The following is a 19100-nucleotide window of genomic DNA, read 5'->3' as shown; positions in this document are numbered from 1 at the left end:
AGTTTTGCTGTGAACGGTGCTCTCTTTTTCAGGAAGTCCCTGTTTCACACTCACACAGTTGCATTAATTTACATTTGGAAGCTTCACAGTAAAACCATATTCGAAGGGCCCTGACAAACCAAGCCAACATTCTGCTGTTGGTCAGTGTCGGTGAGTGTCTGTCGCTTTAGTTTTTGGGGTGTGTCCCGCAAAATTGGCTGATTTAGCATGTTGAATTAGCGGTGGAGCCTTTCAGTGATTGAAAACACTCTGACTGTCAGTTCAGCTCAGTGCATGAGAAGAGAAACAGAAGAGAGAAAAGCAAACACCTGAAGTCAAGAGGGTGTGAGATTGAAACAAACTCGTTACATTATGTACAATTAATTCCTTTAGCCACTGAGCTCTTGAGCAGAAACCCTACGAAATTGCTTGTGTTATTGTTTGCTAGCTCACGGTAAATATCATTTGTTCTTTCAACTTTGGGTTGTGTTATTTTTGTGCTAACTGGCTAACTAACATCTTGAATCCATTTTTTCCAGTTACGCAGTTTCCCATCTTTTAATGATGAATACAGACTACAGCCGCCTGCTGCTATGGAAAGTTATTTCCTGCTAGTTGGCTGTTGGCTGTAGTCTTAGTGGTGTGTTTGGCCCAGACACAGGCAATGTGAGGCAATGCAACAGTCAGCTGTCAGATATGGTGTGTCTGAGCCTTAGTCTGTTGGTACTGGCAGCTCACTGGAGCAGCTGGGGGTTAGGGGTCTTGATCAGTGGCACTACAGGGCACTCAGATTTATCCCACTGGTTGAGGGATCAAGCCATTGACCTTCTGGCTAGATTTGGCTATGATTTAGCAAACACCTGTGACCTGTGGAAGAGATTTTGGTGGCGCTCCAGCCCTAAATTGAGACTTATTGTAATTCTTTATGTATTGGAATCCTGTGACTTTCAGTTCATCTAGCTTAAAATGCCAGATTGATTGAAACGGTTGATGGATGATTGATGGATTGAAATGAAAGCAGAACTCGTGTATAAAACTTCAAAGAAATAGCTCCACATTTTAGGAAACATTCTTATTGAATTTCTAGCAGACCTGGTAATACTGAATGGATGACAATTCATTCACTGTAACAATTATTCAGCTCTCTACATAAAATACACATGGCCTTAACTTGAATTAAAATGTCAAAGAACAATTCAAGGTTCATCAAAAGTGCATTTTCTGTAATGAATGTCAATTATTCTTTAAAACATTTTCTCTGCAGGACTTCCTGTACAAGACAGACCGAATGTCTCAGAACCGCAAGACATAAGAGCATAGGGGTTTCATTGCCTTTGAAACTACAGGCATCACGCTGTCTTCCAGTGTATTTAGGCGCTGGTGGGAACATCTAGGACTTTCGAGTCGATTACTAAACATGTGCTTTGTTTGGGAGGACAAACAACAAACCAACAAACTTTTACGAAGGGCACAGCTTCCAGCAGGCTGTTGGCTGAGGCTTGCACTGCTGCCTTTTAGCTTGTCCTTGTCTTTATCTACCTTACTTACTGCCTATCTGTCCTCCTCTTTGTATCCCCCCCCCCCAACCCCACTTTGATCCCCCTCTTTCCAAAATATACAGAAGTGAGGAGGAGCAGGCGCTGTTGCTCATTCGTTCCCTGTCATTACATCCTTGTTTTAGCACGGCGGAGGCAGAGTTCCCACAGAGAACCTGATTGATTTGCAGAAGTACAAACACAGCCAATTACTCTTTAATGCCACTGAGTGAGAGCCAATTCAGCCAGCGGCACTCGCCGATGCCACAAAAGACAGACGCACACTGCTGCTCCCATCATCGCGGGCTGAATAAGGACAAATGAGGATTATCTAAACTGCTCCCAATCAATAAGTCACTTTCTTTTGCATTACGCCTCTCAGCGCGCATCACATTAGCTCTCATCAGCTCTGCATTGACAACATTAATGGTAATGACTTGACACTGAAGTGGTCTGTGATGTAGGATGAGTAAAACCTTCGCCGCACATTATAGGTGGGTATTTCCATGTTTCTCTGGCTCCTGGTGTTGTTATGTGTGACCAGACTCAGCAGGGAGAAGTAAGCAGAAGCTGTCAGTTTTAGCGGATTAGCTGTAGCATAAGGGCAGGTGCTGCACTCCGGGTGGAGGCACATCGTGTTTTCCTGAGCTTATCTAAAAACCCAGGACAGCTACACACACCACACACACACACACACACACACACACACACTTGCACTCAAACACACCTTCAATCCTGCTGAGGAAGTCCTGCAGGCAGGCTCTGCCCTTGATTAGCACATTTCCAACCTCTGCGGATATGATTCCTGCAGGTTTGCACTCCCAGGGATCTGTCTGTATTTCTGTCTGTTTGTAGCTGCAGCCTTCCACCGCCATAAACCTGTCCAGCTGTGTGACTGTCTGTCAGTCAGTGTGCTGGTCTGTCCCACCCAGGCGCCAAATGCCCAGCTCATCTCAGCTCATCTGCAAACATACGATAACAGCACCTCTATCGGCACCGGCAACATGGAGAGACAAGATGGGTGAAATCCTCCACAAATGACTTGCTAAATCCTAATTCATCGGTCCAGGGTGTATGGCATGTGGATACCTTATCAGGTGTAAACATCTCAGCAAACAGGGTTCACAACATGAGGACACACTGTATGGGGAGCATTTACTAAACCAGCAACCAAAGCCTCCACCAGGGAGTCCAGAGAAACTGGAAGGACAAACAAAACATTGACATCTAAAGGGTCAGTTCTCCCAAATTACAAAAACATATTTATCACCTATCCATGCTGATATCTAGACATGCAGAGAGCTTTGGTTTCACGTGCAGATGTTTTTAGATGTCCGCCGAAGACACAGATTTAAACTGCAGCACTCACAGCTCTGAAAAATCATCAGTTTTAACTTGAACTGTTTTACTGAGGAAATTATCTCCATGAAACTGAGCGTGGAGCAGAGTGAACATGACACTATATTTAGAAGTATGTGTCTACTGAACTTGCTTTTGAAAATCACAAAGAACAGTCTATTTGAGAGAGTGGTAGCATTTGATTTTTTTAGGGTGACAAAATCTTATATTTTCTCACCCAACATAATAATTCTCACAAAGCACCATATACATTAGGCTGGTGAAAGTGTATCAAGGTAACTGGTCCCGGTTTTTCTTTGTTAGAAATCACTCTGTATTTAAGCTTCTGTAGATCTGACAAGAAATGTGTCTGGTGATGTGCATGGTTGACACACTCACATCCAAAACACATATTTAAAAAAAACAGGCAATCAATAAAGTCAGACTGCTTCAGGCCTGACGACAGCAGGACTCATACGGACACAAAAACCTTAGTAAACTGAAGCACAGTGAGAGGTTTGTGCCAAAATTTGTCATAAGCTCATAAGTATAAAATAACATGCAACGATGTTTCATCACAGGCTTCATCAGGGTTGATTTGTAAACTAGATTGCTCACAATCAATTTATCTTTTTGGTTTGTTTGTTTTTGTATTTTCCTAAACTGGTGAGACAGTTCCCACTGCATGGAAATTAAATCTAAGCAAGGTTGATCATCTCACATTCAGACTCGGAATCTAGTTGGGCTCACGGAGTGCTTAGGAGTACAGTTGTCACTTTTCCTGTGTGTGTCATCAACAGCCAAGGTGATTTCTGCACTTTCTTGTTTGCCCTTTGCAACCAGCATGTGCAAAATTGACAATATATTGATTACAGCCACTCAAAACCCACACTCACACCCACTCTATAGATTTTATGTAAAACACTGTATGATTACATGTGAGACTGATGCGGCTGCATCCATCGGTGGCGCTGATAGTTAGCTCTAAAGTGATATTATCGAGCCTTTTATCAATTAATGCAACTCGATGCAATTAGCTGCAGCTCCAAAGGAAAAGTGCACTAAACACAACATTTTCCTCTAATGATTCCATTATCAATATATTAGCTCTTTACTGCTTCATTTTACATTGTAATCAGTTATTTTTCTCTGTGAAGTATATCACGTTGCATGCCCTCAATCAAGATGCCTGAAATGTGTTCAAAAAGCTCAGGTTGCAGTGACTGTGACACTATTAGCAGCAGAGTCACGGCATATTAGTGAGTGGAAAAAGCTCTACAGACAGAGCAAAGAAGAGAAGATGAGCTGAAATGTGCTGTGGTGTCAGTGGAGACTGTCTGGAGATCAGGGTCATCATAAAGTGCCTCCCCAGAGCCTGTTAGCTAAGGGGACACATCAGAGTGTCAGTCCCTGAACCCGGGGAGTTCGGCTGCTCCAGAGCTAAATGAAAGTGAGCTGAACAAACAGAAATAGCTCCCTTAGGTTTCATGTGTTGGCCCCACACTGGGCTCTAATCTTATTACCTAAAGCAGAAAAACAAGCGTGGATTCGCAACAGCTGCATCCGACCATGTGCGCACATGCAAGAACCACCTGTCACTAGTACAATGATGTCTCCCTTTTTAAACCAGTTCTTGAGTTATGATATTAAATAATGGCCTGAACATTATGATGTCACGGTGAAGCTGACCTTTGACGTTATGGAAAATGTCATCATTTTATTCTATTTGACATTTGTGTGAAATTTTGTCATAATTAGCATATGAAATCTTGAGTTATGGACAAAAACATGTTTTGTGAGGTCACAGTGACCTTGACCTTTGACCACCAATATCTAATTCATAGTTTAGTTCATCCCTGAATCCAGTTAGACGTTTGTGCCAATTCTGAGGAAATTCCCCTCAAGACCTTCTTGAGATATTGTGTTAATGAGAATAAGACGGATATGAAGTCTCAGTGACCCTGACGTTTGACTTTTGATCACCAAAATCTTTATTTTTATTTAATTTAACCGTTATTTAACCAGTTCAAAACACATTTAAAATGCAACAAATATAACGTAGAATACGAAAATCCTCAATAAAACAACAACTCTTCAAACGTGGTGGCCTCTCAAGAAAAACAAGCACATGTCTCTGTCAACACATTCTTTATGATTGCCTTAAATTTACTGATGGATTTTTATTTTTAGATCTTTCTGGAGATTGTTCCATGTCCAAGGTGCAGAGTAGGAGAATGCAGTTTTCCCCAGATCTGTTAAAACCCGGGGGGTTCATTAAAAAGTCACCACTCGGTGCAGCATCTTTGAGTCCAAGTGGACTGGTTGCCAAATTTGAAGAAATTTTCTCAAGGCCTTCTTGATCTTCGTCATCTTTGTGTTCATGAAGATGGAAACGAGGTGACAGTGACCGTGACCTCAAAGGACACAGTGACCATGGACGTTTGCACCAAATTTGAAGAAATTCCTTCAGGGTGTTCTGAGATATCACACTCACAAGAATGACACGAACAAGGTCACAGTAACCTTGTGCTTTGACCTTTGATCTCCAAATTCAAATCACTTTATTACTGAGTCCAAGAGGACGTTTCTGCCAAATTAGAAGAAATTCCCTTGAGGCCTTCTTGAGATATCACGTTCACAAGAAAGGGACAGACATCTATGAATGCATGGACATACAAACAACCCAAAAACATAATGCCTCCAGACACGTCTATCGCTGCCGTGAAGGCAAAATAAAACTGCAGACGAATGTCGCCCCAGCCAGTTATTGTCAACAACATGAAGTGAAGAGGGAGTCATAACATTTGATCAAATGCATGTTAATTTAGGTCCAATTAAATTTAGGAACTTCACAAGTAGTATCCAAAACAAAAACACAGCTGGTGGAGTGGTGAAATGAATCCACCTTTACATGTAAAACAAGGGCAAGTCAGTGTTTGAGTTGCACACAAGAGCCGCTTGAGAACTACAGGGCACAACAGGAGCTAATGCTGCCATTAATGTGTGTAGAGTGACCCATGAGGGTTCTTAACAGCAGGAAAATCCTCCACAACAACCTCCTGAGACCATTTCTATGGAAATAAGCTTCAACTCTGCATATGTGAAAATACTTGACTCGACTCGAGCATCTTACTAACTGCTCTGACTCTTCCCTAATGTGCTCGCCCATAAACATTTCCAAGGACGCGCCGTGGTGATGGAGCCTTTAATTTGAAACATGGAGGAGAAAGGAAGTGCACAGAAGAGACACTTGAGAGGCTGTAAAGAAAAAAAAGGAAGACAGAAGAAAAAAGAAGTCTTCCTGCAGAGTGGGAGATCATTTGGGTGCACTGGGAAAAAAAGGTCTGTATAAAGCTGAGAACATACCGGTATGTAATGAAAGATAGATCTGCACTATCTAGGTGCACTTTGGTCGAACATTACACCCATGCTGGGATTTCACCCACCATGGAAAGACATATACGGAGCAGCCTCTGTGGTAACAACCGGCCATTTGGGAGGAGGGTCCCTGCAGCACTCAGCTAGGAAACAGGGAATTATGTTGTTTGTCCTCAGCTGATGCAACATTCTCCACATCAGCAGCTTTAGCCCTTTCTTCATGCAGGGCCTCATTGTGAGAAGGCTCAACCAAATGTGAACATTTTTTAGGTTACGATTAACAAGCTGTCAGTAACACAACAACAGTGTTAATGTCTGTGTCCTCTGGAGCTGAGAGAGGATACTGTAGATCTGCTGGGACTCTACAAATATCACTGACAGCATAAACAAGAGCTGATGAGGATAATAAGCCTATGATAAGCCCATTAGCACAAACGTGAGAAATAATAGTGTGCAGAATGGAGCAGCATCAGGTGGTGTGACACACTGAGCCGGAAAAAGAACACAACCCGCGAGGTGTAGTCAGTGCTTTTTAACAATGATAATTTGTGCTTTAACACCCCTGTTACAGTGTTCCCTGCATTTCTGTCTCACAGAATGTATCTGATAATAATATTAGAAAATAATGATGCATTTTCAATCTGTACCTAAAAGTTTGAGAAGGCACTGGTTAGGTTTCAGAGGTGGGAGATTGGTGGGAAATTAAGTGAAAGACAAAACACACAGGTGCTGCACACTGACTCACTGTCACCTCACAGTAAGAATGCTCTGGGTTCAAATCATGGATGAATTTATGAACAGGCCTACTGAGCACAGACACAGGGGCCGAAAGGGCCCCCCTGGCCTTTAACTGCAAAATGTCATTCAAATTAACAAATGCCGACCAGGAAGCGACTCAAAATGAACAAAAAAAAACCCCACACAAAATGACTACAAAGAGAAGCAAAGCAACTACTGAGAGGGATTCAAAATGGCAACTAAGAGACAGGAGCCCTTTTTAAATAGGAATTGTGCAATTTGCAGGAAAGCCCAATCAGTCTTTGCGTGGCAAAATGCCACCTGCCTACTCTTGTTCATACAGAATGCACCTTTTTCGGGGCAATGGGGGGCGTGAGCAAGTAACAAAACGTGTAGCTCAGCGTGTGACGTAAACAGTGACGTGGGAGGGAAGCTGTGGTTAGTCAGTCCTTCGGCGATTGTCTCATAAGTTGGCCCGTTCTTCACCGTCCCCGCCATTTGACGGTTAATGGCCTCTTCGTTTGCGAGGGCAAGGAGGGCACACAATTCCTTGTCTCCCCAGTTGCTCATCTTTACAGTGTCTGTCAGGTTTGCGTTTCCCTCTTGCTACTAGCTGCTCGCTAATTCCTGCTATCAGCTGTTTCCTGTTTATCCACCGCCAGTGGGTCGCACGTGCGGCGTCATCAACAGCTCCTCCCACAAGTCATCAACAGCCCCCCCGTGGCGGAAGGCCGCCTCGTTCTTTTTAAACCAAAAAGGTTCCGCCAATATGTCTACCCTACGAGGCGGAAAATTGGGCACCTCGCATCAACTCACTGTGTGTCTAAGTGCTCGCACCTTGCCGGGAAAATGGCCCAACATTCGCCGAAAATCTGGCAGTGTAAAAGGGGCTATAGATTAACAGCAAAGAAATGCAAAGCAATGACAATAAGGGGCACAGAGAAATGTGTAATGACTACACAGACAAGCAAAACAACAACAACAAACATGCAATCTGCCCCTGGTTCAAATGTGCTCCGATTTCCTCCTGCAGTCCAAAGACATGCAGGCAGTCCAATTGGCGCATGCGTTTCTATGTATTGGGTGTACCCAGTCTCGCTTTTAACCTTTTTGCATTGTCACTCTTGGCCGTTCTGAGGAAAGCCACGCCGTGCCGATTTGTGTTTCCAGTGTCAGTTTAGACCCACTGTGCCACACCAAGCCACACCAGAGATGGACCTTCTCAGGAGTAGGTGCAAAAGCTAGGCCGCCCGCTCTCAAACGGGTAGCATGTGAACAAGCATGTGTACTGTGAGACTTTACTCCCCTCTGTCTGCAGGAGAGCAGAGAGAAAGGCATTTTTCAAAGTCTCTGTGTGTTCAGCTCTCAGTACATCTGTAGCTTCTAACTGAATCTCTGTGGTTTGGAGTTTAGTTTCTCTCCTGCATCCCATTTTTACTTTAGATATCTGCTTTATTTTACTGTTTCATGTTTGCTATCAGCCGTATTAGTCGTGTGAAGTTGCTGCTTGAGAACTCAACATTTCCTTATTTTGCTGCTTCACAATAAAAGATTTTACATAACAAAATAACAAGGGACATTTATTGTGAAGAATCTACAGGAAATTAAATGTGTTTATCACTGAATCAGAACTTTGTAAGCGGCTTTTCTTCAATTAAGACAAGCTCTTCATCAAGATGTTGATGAAGAGCTGCAGACAACAGGCTCTTACTGCACCTCTGCAAACAGCTCACCTCCAACAGGTAAACTTCTTTTACCTGCCCTGCTGTGGAAAAACACATGCAGTAAAAGTGCTTTTGCAAATGCAAATTCCTGCTGTGCTGGTCTGATGGCCAAAACCAAACCAAACCAAACCAAGCCAAGCCAAGCCAAGCCAAGCCAGCACATGACTGTCCAAAAGGGGTATATGTTACCTGGGACCCTCCAAAGGAGTGGATATAGCTGGTAATGGATGGATATGTATATAAATACCTTCATATAAGGGACAAGGTAATGAAGGGAATGTTAAAGGTCTTTCATGTACAGTAAATGTGGGGAACACATGAAAATGTTGATGGCCTTCAGTGCAGTAGTTTCACGCAAAGTCCACTTGGCCTTCATGTGAGCATGCTGTTGCTGAGGCAGAGCCAGCAGGCCAGCAGTAAGCCCTGTTGGAGCCTTTGAATTGCTGAGTGTTGACAAGACCAATCAATATCAGCCACTGCCTTCTCCCAGGCTTCCTCCAGGACTAGAAAGTATTTCCCAGGAAAGAGAGAGGAGAAACAGCTGCCTGAACATGCAGCTTGCAGAGCACCGCCTCCAATGGGCTCATCTCTTAAGACCATCTAGAAAGATGTCAGCCCATACGCAATAATACACCTTCAGTGGAGTGAATAAAAACACAGGCCTTGGGTGGGCAGGCCAGCAAGAAGCAAACCATCATTAGTGTGTGCCTATGTTTGTGTTGCTACTTGTGCGCATATTCTGCACATGCAGGCACATTCCTGCTTTCTGAGATTATGCAGATGGTATATTAACACATTCATCACATTCCCTCGCTGGGTGTAGCAATCAGACATGCGTCATACGTGCTGTAGCAGGCAGATACGATATGCTGCAGCTTCACTGACTTCTAGCAGAGAAAAGCATTTTTCATCAAAAATCACAGCCCTTCCTCTTCTCAGTGTCATAAATCAGTCAAATTGGAACAAACAGAAATACTGCTGGAATCAGCTCAGTTTACTCTTCTGAGTAATTTCCTGAGTTGTGCATAAATGTCCAAGTCTTCAGTCAAAAGTTTTGGAAAAAAAAAAAGTAATTCAGCTGATTGTTTGTACATCAGTGGTGCAAACAGAAACTGCCTGTAGCTATTTCAGTATGACTTTCTATTGTGCAGATTCACTAACAAAAATGGTTTCAGGTGACGCCTGCAGCTCACTTGTTGACCTGTACATGTGCCACTTTTTTTGCATCCTAAAATTTATTGTTTTTAATGTGGTCACATGGAAGGTAGTCTCGCTCAGCAGACCTTTCTCAAGAAAAGAAAGGTCTGGCTGGGCCGACTCTCACTTTGAGATTGGAGAAAAAAACGCCCTGGCTGCTTGTATTTCTTTTAACCAATCACAATCGTTCTGGGCGGTGCCACAGCAACGGTGCGCTTGCAAAAATATTGCTGGGGGGAAACAGGTTTTGGTGTAACACGCCCACAAAAATATCGCCTACAGGACGCGAACCATGGCAGAAAAATGGCTGCATCCCCGCAAGATCAAACACCGCAAAAGTTAGTAAAGGACGTGTTGAAAACGGTTGAAAACTGCTACACAACTGGAGGTGGTAGGGCGGGACTTCAGCGGGTGGCTCGTTCCGCCCAATGAGAGGCTGATCTATGCAGCGAACTTCCGCCCACTCAGACTACATGGAAGGCCAGCTCAATAGCAAGAGCAATACTGTTAGGGCATGCAAGCTTTCCTGAGTGCCTGTTTTCATGGTGCTACCGCTGCAAGCTGAGATAAACAACAACAATTAGAAGGTGGCAACGTGCACCATATGTCATGTGATGAGGAACAACCAATCACAGCCAGCATCTGTCTTTCCTCTCCTCCATTAATATCAGTGTATGGTAAATATGGAGACCATCACAACCAATATTCAAGTGATGGAGAATCTTAAATACAGGATACAGATGGATGAAGGACAGTTTGAAAAAGACTTGGGAAAATGATTAAACTATAAAACAATAAGACAATGATAAAGATAATAACACTGTCTAGGTAGAAGTTGGACTCGTTTATTCCCGCAGGCTCTGTTCATCTTTTGTTATGGTCTCTAATTTTTTTATTTCATGTACATAGTAAAATATTTTCTGCTGAAAATCCTTCCCACCTACTTGAGGAATTCCCAGAAACAACTTCAAAAAGAAACGAAGTAAAAGGAGGAAAGAAAATAGAAACCATAGGATAGGGTAAAACACAACCCGGATAATGTATTTGCTTTAATTATTGAAAACACTTCTTTTCTATTTGCCCTGGAATATTATGACGCCCTAGAAGAGAAACAAAGTGATATAATAGGTTGTTTATGAACATAGACATGACCAGTTTGTACCTTTACTTGCTACAAGAGTTTTAGTTTCAGTATTCATTAACTGAGGACTCTAAAGAGGAAATACAGCAGGTGTGAACAAAAAAATGTGAAGTTGATCATTTTAGTACAGGGCTACCCAGAGCTCTACATATGTCCCACAGATAACAGTTAAATACAACCTTTAAAAAAACACCTTCGGAAAAAGATCAGCTCTGCACTCAGGGTTTCTGCGAAGTAGGCTATGATACGTGGCTGGTCATGGTCGCTTAGCAACATCAGATGCAACCTGCCTCCGCACCCTTGAAAGTTCACACAGAGTAGGCACAAGAGTAGCGCACAGCACCTGAACTCATTTTCCAGGCGCTAAAAGATGCTGCACATGTCCCGGCCCTTACACTTACTGTCTGCATTATCCATAGAGCGATGGGAAATGTGGTGCCAGAACTCAGAACCTCTTCATCACAAACAGAAATGCAAGCAATATAAATCCATGACATGTTCGGCTAAGACATGAAGTGTGGACAAAGAGAGTGAAAACTAGGAGTAAAATTAGGCTTTGAGGAATTTCACACTAGTCTGAGGGTGAGATTTGTGATGTTAAAAGTTAAAACAACACTCCAACGTTAAGTCTTAAATGTGATTTAAAGGAAATAAAAATATCAGTGAAACTTTTCACAACAGTTGGGGTATCTCATGATCCACCAAGGTTTTGACACACTGGAGGACAATACTCCAGCCAAGTACCCCACTCGGAATGATAAGGTATTCATCTGTGGTGAGGGAGAGTATAACTGTGGCCCCACAAGGTGACTGAATGCAGGACAGAAGGCTCAAGCTGGGCTCTGTTCAAACCCCCTGGTCCCTCCTCAAACAGCCCTCTGATTACAAATAAATAATCTCATCTTTAGTCATTCACCTGCACATTAAAACATTTATGAGGGTATATTGGTCACATTTAATGACAGCTTAGAGCCACGGCTGGACACAATCTCCGGTTTATAAAGTCGGCTACAAGAGGAGAAATTAATTTGCTTGGTGAAACACCTATTAGGATATCAGTGACACCCCATCACACTGCCGGGCTTTGTTTATAACTCAAATAAAACAACAACAAAAAGGAATCTGTGATTACTTGAGTGTGCTGTGTAAGACATGTTATCCTAAGCCAATTTATGTTAGAGGTGAGAGTGAAGCCCTGTCAAATATCACCATACTGTACAGCAGGATTCCAGCTAATCCAGTCACAATAGAAGTTTGAGCTGCCTTTAGGGAGCAACCCCCAAACACGGATAATGCCGCCACAGCCAATAGAGCCGTAGCTCCCCGATTTACATAGCTGATCTGACAATCAGCGTTTCTCAGCCCTCACTCATACGGTGTGGGACTGTTGTGGATTGGAGTGGAGCTCTGGGTAAACCTCTTTACCATGCAGATCAAACAGAGGCAGAAAGACTGGAGGGCTTGCGGCCCCCATTTAGTGAATTCAGTCTGCCGTGGCTCCGACCCAAAGACAACTGCACCGAGCATCGAGCAAATCCTTCAATCCGCCGGCTGACGCTCCCAAGCCTCTTAATCAAATAAGGCCATTAGCTCCATCACAAGCACTCTGGGCCTCCAGCATGCACCGACTGGGGCTTTCACCCAGCCAACTCCAACAATCAGAAAACTGGAAGCACCCTCGCACTCTCAGTGACTTTTTCACAGAGGCCGGGGATCGCCTGAAAATTTGTGAAATGATGCCTCAAAGCTCAGATGATATGTTTTCCAGGACAAGTGAGGCAAATGCTAGTGAAAACAACAGGTAAGGATTAAAATAAACTCAAAGTATGCAGCTTGGGATGGATGATGGGTAAAACCTGTACTCTCAACTCTGAAAACTAAAATATAGCCAGATCTTTTCCACTGCAAGTGAAGTTAAAATCTTATCAGAAGTTTTACAACAAGCTAAACAGACCATGCCTGCACCAGCCCACTGAATACAAATGTCAAGGGTCCATTTTCTAAAAGAATGCCATGAGTTTTCAAACTGACTTCATACCTTGCAAACAGCACCTTGGTTTAAATTAATTTTTGGGATGTTACAAAAGTCCGCCTGGAGACCTCAAACAGGCAATTCCACTCCGGGGACATTAAGTTGGTGTTATCCTTAGTTATCATTAGACGTTATGCAGTTGCAGGCATGGGACTGAGCATTCTGTAGTACATTGAGATGCTCCTATTTATAGAACTGAAGACGATGCCAAACAGGAACATCCTTAATGCAAGAAATTACCAAATTCATATTATCACTTGACAGTGCCCATGTTTGCTTATTGTTGGTCTTCTGGGTTTTATTTTCCGACACAGTTCTCTAATGGGTTTCTTTTCATTACCTACCTCTGAGGTATCGATTACATTACACCACGTTTACTGTATTTCTCCAAAGCAACTTAAAATAAATGGATTCAGCCTTCACAGGTACAGCTAGAGCTTATCCTGCCTGATCACCACAAAAAGCTTTGCATTGCATTTTCATTTCCCAGCTAGTATTAGATGAAATAAATGATCTGGAAATCCATTTAAAACTCGATGGTATCCTTTGGAAATGACCAACAGTAAAGTAAAATTCCATTAATGGACTCAGCATGCAAAGGTCCTTGAACCAAAGGTTCTTGGGTTCTGTGATGAAACTGTTTAAAGGAATACTTCAATCCCAAAAAGATCATTTGAATATCAATCACTTATGATGTGTTACATTGATTTCATGAAGGAAATTTTGTTTTTCTCATATGCCTCCATGGTGAATGGAGAATCCAAAAACTGAGAAAATTCTTGAGGTGAATGGCAGCCTACAATGCCACCTTGAATTTGCATGTCATTATGACTTCATTTTTGCCTGATGTTTCACTCATGTGATATTCAAGGTTATACTCTAGGCACTGCCGGCCTTTTTTGTAAATGTATTTTTTGTAAATGTATTCCTGTGGTGTAATTTTGCAGTGATTTTGCAGTGTGTTGTACTCAGTGTCGTTATAGTTATCACACAATCTGTTGGGCGACCACCATTGGTTGTGTATATAAAGAGGTTCGTTTCCTTATCTTGTTCATGTCTGATGGAGGCTGGTGCCCAAAACGTCTCATGTGGTGATACAATTAAGATTTCCAAAAGGTGTCATTTCTGGTGTGCGGACCTGTTTTTGTATTTTCATATTTGTTCTTCTGTCCAGCACCACTGATTTACGGATGTGCATGCTGTTTTTTGAGTCTTCAGATTGAAATCATGCCTCCCAGCTCACTCATTGGCCAGGAAGTGACAAGCGTTGGTGAGTGACAGCAGAACTCCTGGACATTGATTCATCAAGAATTATCCGTTTTTGAATTCTGTTTACCATGGAGGCATGAAAGAAAAATTAAGTCTTCTTCATGGACACAAGGTAACACAGGGTGAGTAACTAATGATCATTTTAGGTGTGAAGTATTCCTTTAATTAAGTTGCCCAAACTGAACCTCACCATGAATATGGATAAAATGTTCACACAGCAGGCTGATCAAATACATCACTGTTTAACAGATCCTGCCAAAGGTTCCGCTCCCTTCACAACTGACCACAGAGCTTTCTCAGACCAGACCTTGTTCCCCTTAAAGTGAGCGATCATCATGTCATACACTCAGCGTGTTAATATCAGCTCATCAGAAACCTCAGTCTGTGGCTCACAGCCAGCACAAACGTTTCTAGAAGAGAAGGATGAATTAAACGCTGACACACTGCCAGCCATACTGCTTTTAAAACCCTGAGTTAATAGCTTTTATGAGTCAGTCACATGAGCCCCGACTCAGCCTGCAGTCCTACCTTCACAGTAAGTAGAATCCCCGTGGATGGAGGCATAGCCGCTCTTGCATTCACACTCTGCTTTAGTATTCCGGTTTTTACACTCAGAGTTTTCTCCACAAATGAGTCCCTCTGCGCAGAAGTCGTAACCTGAAAGAGAAAGACAAAGGAGGCCTCGATTTACTTTGGACTGTACACAGAGATAAAAGCGGACAAAAGCACAAACAAGCAGCCTTGTTCCTGTCGCCCACAATACTGTGGATGACACAGAGCTTGATGTCTAAAGTTTATGACTGCAGTAAATTTGGTGCAATAATAAAGGTTTGTCTTTCATGACAGCATGCGCCCACACAAACAATGCAAAGAAAAGCATACACACATAAGACATGCTGCTCATGTAGGAAAAGCTCAGAGGATTTTGTGTTTTGTGTTCATGTGCTGGTTCTAAAGGAAGTTCACCCCCAAATCAAAAATACATATTTTTCCTCTTATCTGTGGTGGTATTTCTAAAGCTTGATCATTTAGGTGTTAGCTGTTATAATATAGATAGTAATATAATGGATCTAGACGGCACTTGGCTTGTAGGGCTCAAAGCCCCCATAAAATACATTTAGAAAGACTCAACAGTAATGTCTCAGTCCAGAAATTATGAATCAATATAATTCACACACCTTGTATATTAAATATTAAAAATCATACCCGCATTATCGTGAACGAGATGATATGGCACATACCTATAAGGAAATATTGTGCTAACATTACAGCTCAGCTGAGGAGGACACTATAAATGTTTATATCTTGTGCTGTCAAAAGCACAAGACACTCATGACATGAGTAAACACACACTTTCTTTTGCATGGTGATACGGTTGGCAGGTGCCAAACTTTTGCGGAACTTTTTACCATTTATAAAACTGCCTCTAGTTCGTATCACCCCCCCTTGAAGATCCACATATTTATTTGAACCCAACAGCGACGAAAAAGCCTTTCTCTATATGGCTATTTAGCGTAGCCTGGCTTGGGTCGGACACAGCCGAAGTCAGCAAACCAGAATACGGCACCCGGAGGCGGAAGTAAGTCTGCACACCTGCAGCGGCCCGCAGCCATTAAACCACAGAGGAAGAAGGAGCTGTGTTTATGAGTAGGATTTAAGAAACAGGCTAAATGACATGTAGTAGGGATGTGGTGGTATGCACCTGAAAGTTGTTTGCGATCCGCCAATAAATCGAGAGAAGAAGAAGAGCCATGTTTACAGAGAGTGTTCTTCGAGTAAGCGGTACACAACAGGCATTGCTGAACACGTAACAGTTTTACCAGATGTATCTATAGGCCCGTTTCCACCGCAGGAACTTCGGGGTAATTTTACGGGGCCGGGACCGTTGGTGCGTGTCTCCACCGCAGGAACCACCCCCGAAGGACAGATTTACGGAACTTTTACAGGGGCTAAACAAGTCCCTGTCTCGGAGTAGGTACTCAGAACGGCCCCGAGAAACTCCTGGCTGGGGCTTGGGGATTACTTGGTGCTGATTGGATATACTTAAGGCGGGATGTGACGTTTTGTAATTACTATGGTTATCGTAGATTAGCTGGGCTAACCGTTAGCTGTCAGCCGTTAGCGGTGTCTGTATTAACTCATTAACTCAATATACGGTCCGTGAAAAAAATATTTTTTCCAGCGGATATCTTAGTTACAACATGATTGAGCTAGCAAAGCAGTTTTGTGTTGCTATGTGTGGTATTTATTCAGTTTTGGGAAATCACAATGTCTAGAAAGCATCAGTAGTGGCTGCAGCTGACAGGGACAGCTAACAGCAGCAGCAAAGCTAACATCAGGACGTCATCTGTTAAAAGCCTCCCGTTGTCGGATACGACATGAAACTACTCCAGTTAGCTCAATCATATTGTAAATAAGACATCCGCTGGAAAAAATATTTTTTCCACTGACCGTTTATTGAGTTATTAATACAGACACCGCTAACGGCTAACAGCTAACTACGTCCCTACGTCGCCCTGGTCAAAATGGCCGAGCGAGAGGACGTTCCTGTAGTAGTTCCTGTCCCCCAAATAGTACCAGGAACTTCTTCAGTGGAAACGGGCCTTATAAGGACTTGGTTGTACTTTCAATGTCATGGCGGATAAAGAAGGAGCACCATCTAAAAGAAAAAGAACAGAAGAACAGAAGAAGGCTAAACAGGACAGTGATAGGCAGGGTTCAACGCTAAGGTTTTTTTTCACTTGCCCGGTCGGGCAAGTTGGTCAGAGAGCTACTTGCCCGAAGTCAGTTTTTACTTGCCCTATAAAAACTGTTTAATTTAAGTGGCTATCAATTAACAAAGACTGCAGTTATTTTTATGTTATGTAATCTTTATTCACACTGTATTTATTAATTAAAACAACATATGTCATGTATTGTAGCTTAATTCCTACACAAAAATGACAGTGTCAGGGCTTAAAGTGAAAAATTTCTCAATCGTTCTCCGTCTATAATTTTGCGCCCTACTTGAGCCATGCCCACCTCTATTTATTTTTCACCCCTCTCTCCAGTTCTGCTGTATTAACACCAGGTTTAATATATTTTGCTTCCATCTCTCTGCCCTGCTCTGCTCTACTTCAACGCTACTTAGCTCTCTCTCTACTCTACCAGTAGACTACCACATCCACCTGTTGCACAAAACGCACACAGCAGTGTTTCCCCTAGGATGGAGTTGTAGCAGCGGAGGTGAAGCACACGCATGAAAAATAATTTTCACATGCGTGAAACTTTTTTGTATGCTTGCAAAGCACAGCCTGCTGGGATGTTTCTGTGTATCTACTGGCACCAGAAGGTCTCTTTAGGACTAAGTACATACAGTACATGTGTGCACAGTAATGAGCAGGTGAAATGTCTGTCTAGCTTACATATGAGGAGTCTCAAGATTTAGGAACATACAATTTTATTGAATATAATAAAAGTAAAAAGTCACTTGACATGCTGCTGTTTTGTGCTATGACCTATTTAAGTGTTGGAAGTTGTTATTTACGTGACAACGCCTGAACGCAACACAAGCTCAGCACGAGTGCCGTGCTACGCTGCTGTGCGAGCAGCTGTTTGTCTGTGCGTTTGTTGCTGGTTATTTACACACTGTCCATAACAATAACTTTGTCAGCTGACAAACTGCACCGGGCTCGGGGTCAGGTTTGGTCAGGAAAATGCGGCCTGAGCCGCTCTAGCATGCTCACCTGTGTGTGTGGCGGAACTGCTGTGCGTGATACAGAGAGCATAGGAGAATTGTTAACACGTGACCATGTAGAGACAGAAATGACACGATGACATAACACCATAAATAGTATATTGTTATGTTATTATATGAAGCGTCCGTCACGCAAAATAATGTCAATGGGGGCTGTGGGCAGGACATTGTTACACAGCTGTGCCTGTGACTTCAGGCAGAGAGACCGCTGCATCAAAGCAGAAGAGCACGTTTTAAAATACATTTATTTTATCAATTAGTTATTAACTTTTACTATTTTTAGCAATTTGCCCGATTGGTTAGTTTACATGCCCGACCTTGAGTTTTACTTGCCCCGGGCAATCGGGCAGTCGTTATTGTTGAGCCCTGGATAGGGCTCGAGCCGAAACGAGTGTAAACCTCGGTCAGGCATTCACCAAGTGGAGAGAGCTGAGAGATTTGAAAGGTTTTAAAACTGATCCCAAGTTGGCCCTTTTCCTAATCGACAGGTATGTAAGTTTTGTTTTTATTTAGAGAATATACCGCAACTTGTTAGACGTTGTTTCACTTCAATATATGACGACATGGAAGTAATAATCAAGCTAAATGTAACGTTAGCTGATGTGAACCGCTTTTGTCTAGTAACGTTACAACAAACGCCACAAAATTATCTGTGACTGTGACCATGAACACAAATATACAGCAGGCAGTTGTCCTGAGTTTATAAGAAATTCAGAGCTACACCAGAACATTTATGATTTTCCTCTCGCTCTCCAAAACAAATGCATGCGGTAATTGCCGGCTGCAGTTGAGATTTTCCGACACCAAGCTGTGGGTGTCATACCACTTCGACCAAAGGGGGCACTATAATCAACGAAAATGTAAAGTTCCGCACAGCTGCTTTAATAGAAAGAAAATAGTCCTCCATGAAACTGCTCACAACAAGGTCTGTGGATTATCTTGAGTAACTGGGTCATGATTTCTGGAAAGAAACAGTGCTGTTGAGTTTTTCTAAATATATATTTTTTGGCACTTTGAGCACCACAAGGCCAAT

The 19100-nt window shown here is 42.7% G+C and overlaps 1 protein-coding gene across 1 annotated transcript in view; it reads right to left on the bottom strand.

Moving 5' to 3' along the window:
• Positions 1-19100, bottom strand: part of LOC117259899 (protein kinase C-binding protein NELL1-like) — a 465849-nt gene that overhangs the window by 244296 nt on the left and 202453 nt on the right. The window contains exon 12 of the mRNA XM_033631687.2: positions 14860-14988. Coding sequence (XP_033487578.2) covers positions 14860-14988 — 129 coding nt within the window. The remainder of the gene's footprint in view (positions 1-14859; positions 14989-19100) is intronic.

Source organism: Epinephelus lanceolatus, chromosome 2 (genome assembly GCF_041903045.1).
Source record: "Epinephelus lanceolatus isolate andai-2023 chromosome 2, ASM4190304v1, whole genome shotgun sequence".
Classification (NCBI taxonomy): domain Eukaryota; kingdom Metazoa; phylum Chordata; class Actinopteri; order Perciformes; family Serranidae; genus Epinephelus; species Epinephelus lanceolatus.
This window is presented reverse-complemented; position numbering and strand designations above follow the sequence as displayed.